A 16,848-nucleotide genomic window follows, 5' to 3' on the forward strand; every position below is an offset into this window, starting at 1 on the left:
AAAACTCGGTCTATTTAAATACTGATATGTGAAGCTGCAAAGGAGAAACAGAAAGACATATATGCTGTTTAATCCAATCCATCCACCAGCCAATCGCTCTGTGCTAATTTAGGAGTGAAATCAAATTCTCTTTCATGCAGAAATAGCCAAAAGAAATCCCTGAAGTCATGTTGCCTGGCAACACCAGTAAACCACAGTACAGCCAGAAAAACCTGTAATTCTCAGTCTTGTGCCTCTTGACTAGGCTACTATAAAACATATAAGACACTGTCCTTTTATTCTCCAGTAAAGTGAGCTATACAGTTCATTATTACTGCACCACTTTGGTTGAAAGCATCTTCTAACATAAATTAGACGTGAGAAGACCCACTTTGGTAAAAAAAAGGCGTTATAAGCTGTGTCTCGTTTCGGAAGGATGCATCCTCCGGAGGTCTCATTTGAAGCCTGCTACGTCATTGAGGCTGTCTCGTTTCATAAAAGCAGATAGGACACTCCTTATGCACCCTTCTAATGCGACCTACTTTCACGAGAATTCGGAGGACATATGAGGTGTATCCTTCATTGCTGGACCCACAATTCTTTGCGTCGGCCAACGTCTGTAATTGGAATAAACTGCAGCAGCTGCACATTCAATCAAATATGTGGTGTTTAAATGTTAACAGTTTACAATTTGTGTCATGTTTAATCTTAACAGTAAGTAGGTTTACAAGTGTTTAGCGATTTTTAAACGTTTAAAACAGTAAGGAAAAAAATGGTACATTTATTTAAGTCTTTCGGCATTGTTTAGGGTAGAAAGTACCTATTTTCTTTTTTTTTCATTACAGTTGTATTGATTTTTCATATAAGAAGATCCTGTTTGTATTTGATTTTATTTGTAGTTGATTGGAATTCAGCTTTATATTTTATTCTTGAACCACCTTGTTACTGATCCATCTAATCTGTTAATTTTGTTATTATTTTATTATTTAGTTTAATATTGTCCATTTTGTCCATTACATTTTTTTTAAAAATAAAAAGATACTAATTTTATAATAGTAATTTTATTTGTTGATTGTATTGCCCTTTTTGCATGTTGCTAATTTTTCTAACCAAATGTAATTAAAGTGGTTTAACATGTTTACAGTAAATGCATTGTCTACTAGTTTATTTAGCTAATTTTCAGTACACCACATTAAGTATGCCAATTGGTACTGCAAGACTTTGAATGTTAAAGTGCAAATTAACACCTGACCACTCCTGTGGGTTTGCTACTGTTACAATTAAAATCCGTAGAAGTGTAAAAACATTGGTATGATGTAAGCAACACAGCTACAACAAATAAAATTGATAATGGGTGTTTTTGATTTATAGTGTGCGAATAATCAAGGCACAGAGGGGCCCCCAAATAAAATTCTACTTAGGGCCCCCTGAAGGCTTGTACCGGCCCTGCTTTAGAGGATGAGACCTCCAGAGGACACAAGGACACAGCCTTCTGGAACGAGACAGCTATAGAGTTACAATGGATGCTGATCATTCATTGTATATGATGCTTGATGTAGACTGGGATAAGCAAACATTAATTCCACAGTAAAAATCTTAACACTAAATCCTTTTTATTCTCCAGATTCACTGTATGATCTCTTGCAGGGAACCAATTCTCATTTACAATCCTACAGTACGTGAAGTACTAATATAAGTAGGCCTACTCGCGATATTATGTATTAAATTTTTTCACGAAAGTATGGCCGGTGACGTTACAACGCACGGTGACGCAGTCACCATCAAAACGCATCATCTGGCAACCCCTTGCTGTTCCTCTGTGTTGCCAAGTCCGCTGATTTAACGCGGAATCTGGATACTTTTATGCCCACGTTTTTTTTTAACGTATTGCATAAATTGTTTGTAAGGAAATATTTTACTTTATCAAATTTAAATTATACTATATATAAAAGTGATAGTTAATAAGACAGAGTAAGCATTTTTCATCCTAAGCAAGATGGGGCGGTGGTAGGAAGCCTGACGAAGGGACCCAAAGGATTTTTAAGGGCTGTCAATCTTGCGAATACGATATGTATTTATAAAACGTCAGTGACATATTTTGAGTTTGGCATTATATTATGTTCTAGTGTGTCGTGTTAGTTTTGATTGGCCATTGGATATGTTCCGCTGTGCAGACCTGGCAACCCTGGCTAAGCTTCCCTTCTGCATTTCCTATCATCACTGTTGGATAGATCACTTGAACTCTCGGATCACCACGCAAATATACAACACCAGGTGGATTACTTTAAACATCTCAGGTGAGATCTAATGGTTAGGTCATTTTGATGCGTTTTCGTTTTTCCTCCGCCTGAAATTTTGTTTGGCGCGTTTTTTTGTTTTTTTGGGGGGGTGAGTAAATGCTAGCTGTTAGCACACTTTCGCATGCGGGCTTTTCAACGCCGGTGTGTGAAAACGACTAACGTTAAACGTTTCAGGTACCCCTTTAGTCAAATGTGACAGCTGTTGACTTTACTATTTCACACAATTTCCATATTGCTTATATTTCTCACTTCATAGACGTAGTTTTAAGTGCTTGCAAACATATTGTGGACTGGAAACTTATCTGACTTTTATTATTTAAATGTTTTATGCTTTTATTAAATGTAAAACAATGAGTGTCAGCTTTTTCTCCCCCGTCATAATGAACGCTATGTGCATTTTTTGCTCCTAAGTTACGTATATTTTCCATATGCTTTTTAAAATAGGCGATATAAATAAAAGGAAGTATGCGCGAGTAGGATATTTTAACTTGCCGTTTTTTGTCATGTAACAGAGCGCGTGAGACCTATAAAATGTGAAGCATGTGTCATTTTGGCTCGCGCTCAGCGGTCATTCAGCCTCGGTTCATTCAAGCTGACAGGAATGACAGGAATTGCTACTTTCTCCGTCATAAATGCATGTATGAGCACTATTTTGTTGTGGTTAAAGTTAAAAGGCCTTTTAAATTGAATTCAGTATCATCTTTGGGAAAATGTCAAGTCGAACCAGGAAGTTGGTGTCTGCCATAACTTACTGTGGTACCTTTATATTTGTGTCGCCTTTTAATGCTTTTGCTTATTTGAGCGAAAATTGAGCATCTTTTCAGGCGTAAAGTTATTTAGCTAAAAACTAAATCTAAACGAGGCTCAGGCTCAAATTGTTCAGTGTTTCTCGATGTGTCTCGTGCTCAGCTCACTTTCATTGTGTCTGTACTGTTTCCTTCATATTATTTTCGCCACTGTGGCCTGTAGATGTGATATTTTACTGTGCACACAGGATTTCCTACATCATTAGACTCAAGTAGGCATGGGCCGGTATGAGATTTTGACGGTATGATAACCTTTAGCAAAAGTGTCTGCGTATACAAACAACAGCTTTTCAACAAGACACAAATACATTTTATTTTTAACCAACATTCATAGAACATATATGACATGGTAAAAATAAAGGCTTAAAAATATAATACTCTTTCAAAAATTTTTTTTTTGTCATAGCCCATATATTTGGCCTAAACATCAAACATTGCATTACATGACTTAATTATGTATTTTTGTGTAAACACAACTCATACCTTAGAAACGGTATCACAGAAAATTGTATTGGTTTTGAAACCTTGACTCTTTCAAACCTCGGTATACCGTGAAACCGGTATTCTGCCCATGCCTAGACTCAAGTAGTTTTATTCAGCTTTTAATGTAAATCTTTTATGACAAATCTATCATTCTATTAATATTGTTATGGCTTTCGTATTTGTTTACATTCACCTCACTTGTTACAGTAGTACAGTTCCTCAGGTGCCGGCCCATGTGACACATTAATTATTCAAACTGAGGATATGGGCTGTGGATCAATTTGCATTTGGTGTTCATACATGAAAGGCACTTAATCATGTCAGATGGCCCCATATAGAATGATCTGATCCATTCCTTTGCTGGCCATTCCTCCCTGTGCGATCAACTTTCAGGGTTAGAAGGCTAGCCGCCTCTATAGGAACTGAAGAGTATTTATTTATCCCATCCCACAGTTCGTGGATTTATTTATCCCATCCCACAGACCCAGAATTCCTTTCTCTTGAACCCGAGTTCCGTTTAAAGTTCACTCAAAGTTCACTCAAAAATACTCAAAATTATTCACCCTCGTGTAATTTAAAACCAGTATATGATTCTAAAAAGAAGATATTTCAAGAAATGTCGATTCCAATTCTGGAAAAAATTCACAAAAAGACAAAGCTAAGTGTAATTATTGTGACAAACTATTATGTTGCAAGACGGGTGTCACCAGCAATATGGCAAAGCATCTGCGGTTGGTTCATCGTATCGAATTACAAGAATGCACCGTGTTTGATGCGTTGCGCATCCCGAGTGCCCACACTTCATTAGCCGCTGATGACACTAGTGCGGGGACAACGCCGGAGCCATGCCCACATCAATGTTACGTCATTTTTTTGCGCTATAAAATCATCCTACCTGTTTATTTTATACTGTTACGGGAATCTGGTAGTGTATTTCTGTTGTTAAATCATTCTGCATATTTATTTCATACCAGTAGTACAATATGATAGGGTATTGCGCAGTAAATTAATCCTACATGTTTATTTTATGCTGGTAGGACTATCTGACAGGGTATTTACGCTGTACACTTATTTTATGTGTTTATTTTAAGCTGGTAGGACTATCTGACAGGGTATTTTGCATTGTAAAATCATCCTACCTGTTTATTTTGTTAATGTGTTTTAGATTATATTAAGTTTTGCCCTGCGGTAGGAAAATCTGACAGGGTAGGACAATTCGACAGAACACCGGCACATGATGCTACACGTGAGACCCCCTTCTCCCTCGCTTCAAAAGGAAGGCTCACACAGGACACTTTTTTGTGTGTTCAGCTGTAACTAATGGCACAAAATAAATATTTTTGATCTTGCTTGACTTTTATTGCTTTTTCACCGCTTTGGAATCGAAACTAAGAATCGTTAGGAATCGGAATCGATAAGCAGAATCGAATTTGGAATCGGAATCGATAAATTTGAAACGATGCCCAACCCTAGTGGTTTTGTGTCCATGCAACGGAAGTCAATGGAAGCCAGTGTTGTTTTTCAAAATATTTTCTTTGTGTTCTGCTGAAAAGAGTAAGTACGGGTTTGCAATGACATGAGGGTGAATGATGAAAGAATTTTCATTTTTTGCTGTCTCGTCTTGGCTTTGGGCATAATCAGTCTGACCCATACTAATATTAAAGGGGTCATATGACACGGCTAAAACAAATATTATTGATTGATTTAGATGTAATGTTATGTGTATACACGATTTTAGGTTCAAAAACGCTGTATTTTCCACATACCGTGCATGTTTGTATCTCCTCTTTGCCCCGCCTCTCTGAAACGCGCAGATTTTTTACAAAGCCCATCGCTCTGAAAAGCGAGGTGTGCTATGATTGGCCAGTTAACCAGTGTGTAGTGATTGGTCGAATACTGCAAGCGTGTGACGGAAATGTAACGCCTCTTACCATATTTGGAACATCAGGTTCCAAAGCAATTGTACTGACAGGTACACCCACCTTACTTGCGTATACATTTGGGCGGTCTTAGTCAACTCATACCACGAACTGACGTAGATTTGTGGGGGTGTGGTTACACGAGGCGTTTCAGGCAGGTCTGGGTGAGTATTCGCTTTTAGATAGAATGCATCTATTGTTGTTCGACTTTTGTTTTGTTGTCCGACATTATAATTTTTGCAATTTTACACATGAATGGGAAACTTACAACACACCAAAAAAGACAGAAAAACACATAATTTTGCCATATGACCCCTTTAAAGGCGGGGTAACCGATTTCCGAATTACGCTTTAGACAACTGAGTCAGGCCGAGTACCAAAAACAACCTTGTAGCCAATCAGCAGTAAGTTGCACAGTGCACAGGACGGACATTAGCCGAGCCGAGCGCTGACGAAAGCGACAGATGGGGTAGGGGTGTGTTTGTTTTGGTGATTTGAACATCAACAACGGCTAGGAGAAATCGGACACCCTGCCTTTAAGAGATGTACTTTTTGATGCAGTTTACGTGATTTTATCCTTCCAAATGTCCTAAAACAAACCCAAGACACCTGTGTTCTTTGCTGATGTTAGCGGTACATACAGCTGTGGCTCTTGGCACAATTGTGATGCATTAAACAATCCGTGGCTGCTGCGCTGGACAAAAAGATGCTGCAAACAGTACACAGCAAGTATTCCAGCAAGCCAGCAGAAGTTGTATTGCGAAGCACTAGACTGTATGTTACCTTCTTTTGAAACATCAGAAACAAAGTGACTTAAACATCTGTGGTAGAATGCGTGCAAAATATATAAAAACCATGTGTGCGGTGTGCACAACAGTATAGATTTTTCTTATCGAACCCAGTGTGAGATTAGATTATTTTATTACTTATTAACTCAATGACTGACTAAAACACTGTCTGGATGAGTTGTATCGCTTTGCTATCAGCAGACATGAGATAAGAGCTCTGTTTTTTTTGTGCGCTATTAAATTCGTCCAATCAATTAGCGAAATGTAGAAGTCTCGTGGTCAATATTCCTGAACGCCATTTGGGAGGCACTTATATTAACCGCTACAAAACAAAATCTTGTTGCGGTGCAGGATTGTAATACAACACCATCACTTGAAAGTGCATTACGGTTAAACTTTTAAACAGTAACGATTTGAGTGGCACGGAGTAATGCCGACTAACTTGGCAAGGGAGAAATATTACCCGCAAACTGACGAAACGACACGATTTCTGAAGCAACACTTCTTAACAGAGGGTTTGGCTGACATCTCTTGTGAAATGACTGTGATGGTGTAAAGTGTGCGGAGAGAGACCACATAACTGCCGGTCTGTTTCAGGGGTCTTACAGAGGAGGGAAGGTGCGCTCAGGATGGTCACCATTCCGGAGTACTACGAAGGAAAACATGTTCTCATCACAGGGGCCACAGGATTCATGGGGAAGGTCCTTCTGGAGAAGCTGCTGCGCTCCTGTCCCGGCGTCAGAGCTGCCTATGTGCTCGTGCGACCCAAGGCGGGACAGGCTCCTGACGCCCGTGTCGCTGACATGATAAACTGCAGGGTGAGTAGGTGCAGATCAAGAGGTTTGCTTGATGGGGTTTGAGGGTTTGGTCACTGAATTGAAGTCGTTTTGAAATGTGTCCATTTTGATCAGGGTTGCCAGATCTGCGTAACAAAACCATCTCAAAACTCAAAATATGACACTGTTATGTATTACACATGTGGCAATCAATACCTGCACAAAAGCATGCGTTTGTTTAATACTTCTCTGTATTCTAGCTTCGCTTCTTAATCCATTAGATTAAAGACTGATCAGATTCTTTTCTAATCGCATTGCTGTGAGAACCGAAACCAGATTTGCAGCAATGACTATTGAGATACTTTTGGGAGCTCTGTATCACATTGATAAATCTTATATTTGCGCTTTACACAATGTGGACATAAACATCCACATTTTTCTAGGTAATATTGATAGTATTGTTTTCGCATGGTATGAATGACTGGATGTGTCTCAACTGTAATGCTAAACCAGACTGTGATATTAGATTATAGTGAAAGCTGATCTCTGGTCAGTGATGATATTAATGTCTGTTTTAGCTTTTCGACAAGCTGCGAGAGGAACAGCCAAACTTTGCGGAGAAGATCGTGGCAGTGAACAGCGACCTGACACAGCCGGACCTGGACCTGAGCAAAGAGGACCAGGAGACCCTCACAAGCTGCATTAACATCGTGTTTCACTGCGCTGCCACCATCCGCTTCAATGAGCCTCTGAAGTAAGCCATGGTTTCCACACACACACGCACACAGATGTCACTGCATTCTTTAGTCATTTCTTTATTTGATCTTGCAATGTACTTACTCCTTTATAACAAAATAATCACATCCACCCATGTTGTTCTAAAGTTTTGGTCGTTTTTTTTGCAGAGATGCCATGCAGTTGAATGTGCTGGCCACACAGAAGATGGTGAGCCTGGCTCACAGAATTAAGCATTTGGAGGTTTTTCTTCACGTGTCCACAGCCTACGCCAACTGCGACAGGGAGCTTATCGAAGAGGTGGTCTATCCACCACCTGTCGATTACAGAAAGCTCATAGACACGCTCGAGTAAGTCTTAAGTCTACTGCTTGAATTTCAGTGACTTTAAAGAATGTGTATGTCAGAAACGTTGTTCTCTTATTTAAACAAAAAGTGCTTAAACACATATAACCTTTGCCATAAATTGAACGCCGTTTTTCCGTTTACTGGTCGTGTGTAAATAGCCCATTGTTGAACTGCTGGAAAATCAGCCGTGGCATTCTTTTTTCCCCACGTGTAATGTTTTCTTTTGTGCCAAGTGTGTTTTTCCCATATTTTCCACCTCAGAATTACATGGGCTTTTTCAGAAAGTAAAGTTTTTTGCTTTTTTGTTGAGGTCTGTATGCATGTAAAATAGCTAACAGCACTTTTGAGTTGACTGTTTTCCTGTTTGACTGGATAGGTCACGTTTATGAACACCAAACACACTGTGTTGATGTATAACTGTCACACTGACACACTGTCACGTGGTCACATGTTTTGTAATGAACTGGTTTTGCTGCTCAAAACTAATTTATTTATCTATTACATGCTTCTACATGCATCTATAGAATAGAATAGCACAAATATAAAATGTGAATTTCTATACACATTGAGGAAAAAAATATAGGCATTGTAAGAATACAAGCTAATACTAAATACAAGTACAGATAACTGTATAATGTTAACATTACAAGAAATAGCCTATATGTGAATAGCACACCAAACTCTTATTTCAATAAGTAAAGAAATCTTTGATTTGTCATGATTTGGCCTCTTTAAAAAGCTGTAACATTGCCATTTAGTTATATATGGATTTTGTATAAACAAAGTAAATGGCTAATTTGTACAACACTGACAGGTGGATGGATGACAAACTTGTCTCTTTAATGACACCAAAGCTGTTGGGCGAGCGGCCCAACACATACACATACACAAAAGCTCTGGCCGAACACCTTGTCCAGCAGGAGTGTGGAAACCTCAACGTTGCCATCGTAAGGCCTTCTATAGTAGGAGCCAGCTGGAAAGAACCCTTCCCAGTAAGCGTGCTAATTTCCATCCTCCCACCTCATTCAAAAATACAGCCTGTGTTTTTGACTCAACGTTTATTTTATCATCCTTTTTCCATTCTCTAAAAGGGTTGGATTGATAATTTCAACGGGCCCAGTGGAATATTCATAGCTGTGAGTATCCACAAGATTGTAATGCTCGCGCTTGCATTTTGTGTTGCACGATTGCTTGTGTTATGACTTTGAATAACATGCAATGTTTTGTGCAGGCAGGGAAAGGCATTCTACGAACAATGAGGGCTTCGAATAATGCCGTCGCTGACCTCGTGCCAGTGGATGTAGTCATCAACACCACTTTGGCGGCTGCGTGGTATTCAGGATCCCAGAAGCATTCCAGGTCGGGCAACCGCACAAACACCAACGGACACACTAAATCCCTCACACCAATAAATCACAGGAGATATACGACTGCTTTTCCATCAGGGACATTCTTCTTTTCTCTGCAGGCCGAGAAGCATGTTGGTGTACAACTGCACAACGGGCGGGATCAATCCTTTCCACTGGGGTGAAGTCGGTATGAATCGCATTTGCAATCGTAAATAATAGGGGTGCAACGATACTTCGTACTACGATATTTCGCGATGCAAAAATGTCACGATGCGCATCGTAGAGAGATTTTACGATATGATGTTTAATTGTATTCGTTGAGCGGTCAAGACGCTACCTACTCTGCACCAGTGCGTCACGTGTGCTTATCTCTCATATGTGGTAGAGAGAGAAGCACAAGACACAATCTGTGTCTCCAAGTGGTTTACAAAGTGTCATATTTTCCTTCACAATCGCCGTTAAAACACAGCAAACTTGAAGCGTGACTGCAGGCGAGTCACCCCGAAACTCATTACAAAGGCAGCACAAACGTTTTTATATGCCAATGTTCATTTATCCGCTAACGTGAGCTGCTGCATAATGTGATATTCAACATAAAGCCAAAAGAAACCAGCGCTGTACGGATTAGAGAAGTGAGTCGTACTATAGATTAAAAGATCGAATGACATGCTAAAAAACAAGTATGTGATTTGCATGATTGAAGAAATGTAATACAGTTTATGTAATATGTCTTTTTGAAAGATTTTTCTCATTCATTACTGTCTCAAGCAAAGACAGCGCAGCTTCAAAGAGACACGAGCCAATAGCGCTTGAGCGTGAGTTCTGTCAGAGCGTTTCATTGGTTGAATGTACTGAATGAACACGCCCTTCACTGAACGAACGAGTCAAATGAGTCAAAATGAGACCGAATGAACTGCTACATGTCGTTCATGGTCTAATATTCTCTTTGTTACAACAATATCCAGTAGTTACTCAACTTTTCTGAAAAATAAAGGTAATGACCTGGTTTAATTTAATTCCAAGGTAAAGTAAATTATGTTGAAACAGTTCAATCTTTGTATGGAACATTTAATTACACCAATTAAATGAGTTAAACCAGATTGATTTTAGTAGACTAAATATAATGTAGATTTCGTCAACTAAAACTAAAATGATGGGGATGAAAATTGCTGTATTTTGAAAATAAATGTTATTTGAATTTCAGTTTCATTTTTTAATTTTGTTCAAAATATCGAGATGTGTATCGTACCGTGAACCCAGCATCGAGATATGTACCGAATCGTGAACTGAGTGTATCGTTACACCCCTAGTAAATAATGATTCAGTGGCCTTCAAAGCTTCAATTTCCCATTTCGTACTTGCAAATGAAAGATTTAGCAATGCTGGATTGGAACGGTTCCCACGCTTATTCATTTGTGTTGTGTGTTTGAACAAGCTCACAGCACCTTAAAGTAAATCCACAGGGCGTTGACTGGCTCATTATTTTGGGAAGCAAGTTGTGGAAGTGATTGTAGTTTGGGTTTGAGTATTGAGGCTGTCGAACAGGCTTTTTGAAAAGGGGTTAGTTGCCGTCAAATGCAGAAGAGGCTTTTTTTCTGCTGAAATGTTGTGAGGGTGGAGGATTGAGTAGTAGAGTTAAAATAATGTTTAAATGTCCTTTGTCTAAATATATTTATTCACAATAATTAAATAGGAATTAAGAGTTATATGGGGTGTAATAGTAATTTCTCATGGTTTGGTTCTGTTGGTTTGGTGGTTCTGTTGTGAAGGTCATTTTGATTTTGTAGCGTTGTGGTTTGCCGATTTGTGTTTCGAAGAAAAAAGTCTTTGCTTATGCTGTGATGCTGTCAACGATTTGTGTGTTAAAGGTATAGCTTACACCCATGTCTTCATTATTCACTCATCTTTATATCATTCCAAACCTGCATGACTGTCTGCAGAACACAAAAGAAGATATTTTGAAGAATGTTGGTAACCAAACCACATGGGCTCCTATTGACTTTCATTGTATGGACACAAAACCATTTATTAAAATATATTTGTTATGTTTTCCACAGAAGAGAGAGTCATATATAGGTTTTGAGAAAACTGCAACAGTATAGACAGTAGAATGTGATTAGAATGATTTGCAAACAGCCCTGATGCTTTCCTATGATCCTAATGCTTATGAATGAATAAAAAACTCTCCAGGGTGTAGGATGTTGCTTTTTAACCAATAACCAAGTCGTGCCCAGCTGTGCGGTTTACTCTGTTGAACCCCCTTTTTTTCTCATAGAGTACCATGTTATATCTACTTTCAAGAGGAACCCCCTTGAGCAGGCCTTCAGGCGGCCCAATGTAAATCTCACAACCAATCACCTTATCAATCAGTACTGGATTGCTGTGAGCCACAAGGCACCAGCTTTCCTATATGATCTCTTCCTCAGGATGTCAGGAAGAGAACCCAGGTAAATCTGAACGCTTTGCCCCTCCCCCTTGTCTAGTCCAGCCCCTCACGCGTCACGTGTCTCGCAAAGTCTCGGGTAAGGATGCACAACCCACTCAGAGACTGGGTTCTGCACGCTTCCCGTCCATGTGTGTGCTCAGCTGTGTGTGCGTGTTCTGTAGCTGTGTGTTAAAATGCTTTCTCGTATGTTGTGTACCTGTATTCCTCTCCGCAGAGAACTGTGTAAACATGACCTTCAAGACCAACCCCTTAGATCAAGCTTTCAGACGCCCTAATGTTAACCTGCGATCCAACCCTTTTACCAATCAGTACTGGACAGCAGTGAGTCATACCCTACCTGCCTTGCTGTATGACGGGTTGCTCTTGTTGACGGGTCAGAAGCCCCGGTAAGGTCTTTAGTACCTGCTTCCAGCCCGCCCCGTAACCCCTTCCTCACCTTCACCGCTGGTGTTGGGTGTGTGGTGTGCCACGGATGGCCAGCTGGGAAGAAACGGCCCAGCATGGCTGTCTGCTCGACTTCATGGCATCGGCTGTTTTATACTTTTGATGTCAAGGAGATGGAGCCATCCCATAATTCCATCGCTACCTTTTGATTTTTGTTCAAGCCGTGCCATCAAGTCTCAAAAAGGTCTCTCGGTATGCTCTTGTATGATGACAGTGGACGTTGGGAATGATGTTTTGGTCAACACAACAGGCTGTATTCACAAGCGAGTGCTAAGCTCAGACTGTTGTTTACACCAAACACTTCCAATAAGTGTCAGAAAAAAGCAGGCTGATTTGAGAAAAGCATTTATAGTCTTATAGCCCAGCTACCAAACTGTCTGCCCTATAAACGAATATGTATAAATAGCAAATTTAGGTTTATTTCTGCTTTTTAATTTGACTTAAGAACTTTTTCAAAGATTTTTCTTTGACAAACATCCACTAGTTGATATCCAGTGAATATGTTTGGTATCTGGAAATAAGAGTTTTAGGTGTTGCTACGCACCTTAAATCAGATCCATTTTATTGCATGTATCTGGTTTAGAGTGCAAGTGTATTTACAATAGGTGCTGTTATAGTTATAAATTGGGTTTTTAACACCATGAGAATGTTTTTACTTTGATTTACTTTGAATGAATTCATTGTTCTAATGGCATGCATGTATTTGTTATCACCCTAATCCAAATCATTCACGAAGTCTTGTTGGGAAACTGGGTATTTCAGAACAATTTGATTATTTAACAACATTGGTTTTCTATTTGACAAAGCATGAAATTTGGCATAAATTATTATAAATTATAGTTATTAGAAGCAGACACATTTACCCAGGTGCCCTCCAAGATCATTTAAGGTTTAAGTGTGTGATCATTGGTCAACCAAATCGTAATGGAAATCTTTACTTGTGTTTGCCAAAGGTATGTGGTTGGGTGAGATCAGTGGAAAACAACCTGAATCATACAAACTAACCTAAATAAAAAGCAAATTCAGGGTAATTGTAGAGTTTTATTTGAAATTATCAAAATGAATCGTCACATTTATATTTGGTTTGGTTGTTCAATGTTTGCACAGTTGAAGTCCAAAGAACTGAGAACATTTTGACACTTGTGAGTTTCAAAATCTAATTAAACCTGAAAAGTTTGAAAAGATGCAGTACATCAATATATGATAATATAATTTCTAATTCAAATATATTTAAATTACATTTAACTGAAATTATAAATAATTAAACGGAAGTATTTCACTTGTTTTCTTAGATCTATGGACCCCATTGTGTATATATTCACAATTGCTAAATATTGAAATCTAAGCAATTTATGATATGCAGATTTCATTTGAAATGGTTTGTTAATATTTGTTAGTGTCACTGTAATAGTTTGTCACCATCTGTTCTTATTCAAGCATAATGAATAAATGCCCTTTCAGGGATTTAATAGGCTGCACATCCAGTACTCGTCGACACTTGTATTATGCTAACGTTCATGCTTTTCTCCCATTTGTTGTTTCCGTCACGTGGCGACGCAGGATGATGAAGACAATCACCCGGTTGCACAAGGCCATGATGGTGCTGGAGTACTTCACCAGCCACTCGTGGGTGTGGAACACTGACAATGTCACCATGCTCATGAACCAGATGGGCGCAGAGGACAAGAAGGTGTGTGTCTATATGTATCAATACACTTGCCGTCTGTCATCGGTTATATGAGTCACATCTGCAGATGTGAGTCAGAGCGTTTGCATTGTGTCAATGCTTGTGTGATACAGTAAGTGAAGATATGAGGATGGTGCGTTGTGAATGAAGCCTTAAAGGGATAGTTCATCAAAAATCCATTCATTTACAATGTCTTTGTTCTGCTAAACACAAAGGAAGATATTTGGAAGAATGTCAGTAAGCAAACAGATCGATCTCATCCCCCATTGACTCCCATAGTATTTATTTCCCCTACTATGACAGTAAATGGGGGTTGAGATCTGTTTGGTTACTGACATTCTTTCAAATATCTTCCTTTGTGTTTAGCAGGAAAAAAACAGGTTTGGAACAACCTGGGGGTGAGTAAATCATGACAGAATTTTCAGTTTTTCAGTTCTTAAAAGAGAATGCAACACTTTATATCTCTTGTTATTCTGCATTGACTTTGCTTGAATGTTGGCGTTCTGTTTAGGTGTTTAACTTTGACATAAGGCAGTTGCACTGGGCAGAATACATGGAGAATTACTGCATGGGCACTAAAAAGTATGTTCTCAACGAAGAACTGTCTGGACTTCCGGCGGCACGCAAACACTTGAACAAGTGAGTATTACAATACTTCGAGCTATTGCAAATCATTTGTGCTCACAAGTTCATTTTGGATGAACACTTGTTTTTTCTCTTTATTATCTCCCGCAGGTTGAGAAACATACGCTACACATTCAACACCGTCTTGGTAGTTTTGATCTGGCGCATCTTCATCGCCCGCTCGCAGATGGCCCGAAACATCTGGTACTTTGTCGTCAGCTTGTGCTTCAAGTTTCTCTCTTATTTCAGAGCCTCCAGCACTATGAGATACTGATCCCCGAGCTCCCCAACCCTTCCCCAGACGGCTATGCATACACTTCTGCTTCGCGACACTCCGAGGTGCCTGCAGGTCCGAACATACAAGCGTAGTATCTGCTTTCTCACCCTCCCATGCAAGCGCACCCTTGACATAAGAGTGCGAGTGCACCCGACTGCATGAATTTTCAGAGCTCGAGGTCTAAGAATAGCAATAGCAAACTCTTGCTGAGCTTGTTCGAGCACTATCGTACCTGTTCCACCTTCGAGCACAACCGGGTTGGGGGTGACCGTTGGTTATGGTTTGCACACAGCAAGGAGGTAATGAGCTCAGCTTTGTGCCTACAATCCAGAAATGACCCATCATGTGCCCAGTGTCTGTGTTAGATCATTCCTTGTCTTTAGGGGCTTGTTTTGCTTCACTTCATTCTGATATCTCTCACTCTCTTTGAGATGAAAGCAATGATTTACGTTTCACCTGATAAGCGTCTCAAGCCACTGGCTCAAAGCCTACACACTTAGTTTCACTCGAGTTGTTGTAATGTAATCTTTGTTCTTTTGTCCTCTATATATTCATTTATTTGTACTACTAGACCTCTGGTTTGGGGTCATCTCGATTTATTAATCAATTCCTTTTTATAGTGAATCATATTCCTTTGACCTTTGTGTTTTTTTAGAAATGTGGAAAACGCAACATTTAACACCTCAGTTTGTCCACTTGCTTAACAGGTTGCCGTTTACAAATATTGGACATTATTCACAAAACATGAGCAAAACGAATTTGTGAAACTATTCCAAATGCATGACTTGTTTCGGAACTTGTGTTGCTATGAATTTGCATAAGAATGGTTTACGAATGATTGTCAAGAAAGTTTGTTCTGCTCATGTTCCATCAATGATTGTCTCTTTCCACAACGCGTAATGTTCAGGTAATGGCTTTTGTATATACATTTTCTCCAAATTACTGAAACTGCCGGCTTTCAAAATTCACAGCTGTGCATTGACTTTATTTTTATTTTATTTTTTTGTTCTTCAGCGGACTCTTGAGGAGGGTTACATTTACAATAATTCTGTGTTTCGTTTCAAATCAATTTGTTCTTATGTGTTCTGTGAATTGTGCCTGAGTGTTGATGCAATGTGAGAGTTTTCTAAATGTTACTGTAGATCTATTTAGATAGCACTGTAATTTAATATTGTACATTAACAAGTATTTTCCATGATTGAAATAATAGGTTGTTTATTGTGCAGAATGACAGAGGTGTGCTACTAATCACAATACAAGTTATTTTTACAGATTACTCTGAATTTATGGTTGTCACACCAGTTTAACTCTTTGCGCAGCTTAATGGTCATATTTGCAAATGCTAGTTGATGGATGTTGTTACTAACTGTGGATTATAGATTAAGCACTTGTCTTTTCTAATTTACGGAAAGGGATCCTTGCCTTCATGTTACCGCCTGTATCGGGATCCATATTTTTATGTGGGGATTTGACTGGAAAAGTCATTTTGAAACAGTTTAACTGTATGTATTCAGGTTCTTGTGAAAATGAGTTTCACCCAGAAAACAGGGTCAAATGAAAAGCACACAGTGAAACCATTTTTGAAATGGTCAGATCTGAGTTGGGTAACAAAAAACAAGTCACTTCATAACAGGTCTCAACACCCCGGGTATTTTCTTTTCTGATCACTATAAATGTAAGATTGATTATAACAGTATTTGATGTTACAAGTGGGGTTGTTCCCTGTTCGTCTGCCTTACACGTTTTTGTAGGGTCTAATATACCGTAATATTCAAGAAAACTTACTCCTATATTACAAGAAAACAATGTCATGCTGTCTATGGTTTCTGATTGAATCGTAATTGCCACATTAAAATGTCAGAGGGGGTTAAAAATCAATGGGTGCCTT

At 39.1% G+C, this 16,848-nt stretch overlaps 1 protein-coding gene across 2 annotated transcripts; it reads left to right on the plus strand.

Moving 5' to 3' along the window:
- Positions 1-2,122: 2,122 nt before the first annotated feature.
- far1 (fatty acyl CoA reductase 1) lies at positions 2,123-16,838 on the plus strand. Of its 2 annotated transcripts, none has more exons than XM_057329820.1 (12): positions 2,123-2,276; positions 6,873-7,093; positions 7,630-7,805; positions 7,957-8,136; positions 8,948-9,125; positions 9,225-9,269; positions 9,365-9,492; positions 9,602-9,669; positions 11,758-11,929; positions 13,933-14,062; positions 14,571-14,698; positions 14,795-16,838. In XM_057329820.1, the coding sequence occupies exons 1-12, from the start codon at positions 2,138-2,140 to the stop codon at positions 14,955-14,957; spliced, it is 1,728 nt and encodes a 575-aa protein (XP_057185803.1). In that variant the 5' UTR covers positions 2,123-2,137; the 3' UTR covers positions 14,958-16,838. The 2 variants fall into 2 exon arrangements, with proteins under 2 accessions (XP_057185803.1, XP_057185804.1); XM_057329821.1 differs by lacking the exon at positions 11,758-11,929 and adding an exon at positions 12,143-12,314.
- The last annotated feature ends 10 nt before the right edge of the window (positions 16,839-16,848 follow it).

The sequence above is a fragment of the Triplophysa rosa genome, linkage group LG3, assembly GCF_024868665.1.
Source record: "Triplophysa rosa linkage group LG3, Trosa_1v2, whole genome shotgun sequence".
Classification (NCBI taxonomy): domain Eukaryota; kingdom Metazoa; phylum Chordata; class Actinopteri; order Cypriniformes; family Nemacheilidae; genus Triplophysa; species Triplophysa rosa.

Coding starts and splice junctions, on each gene's coding strand:
- far1 (XM_057329820.1), top strand. CDS start 2,138: ATGTTCCGCTGTGCAGACCTGGCAACCCTGGCTAAGCTTCCCTTCTGC. Junction 9,270..9,364: donor CCAGTGGAATATTCATAGCT/GTGAGTATCCAC, acceptor TGTTTTGTGCAG/GCAGGGAAAGGCATTCTACG. Junction 14,063..14,570: donor TGGGCGCAGAGGACAAGAAG/GTGTGTGTCTAT, acceptor CGTTCTGTTTAG/GTGTTTAACTTTGACATAAG.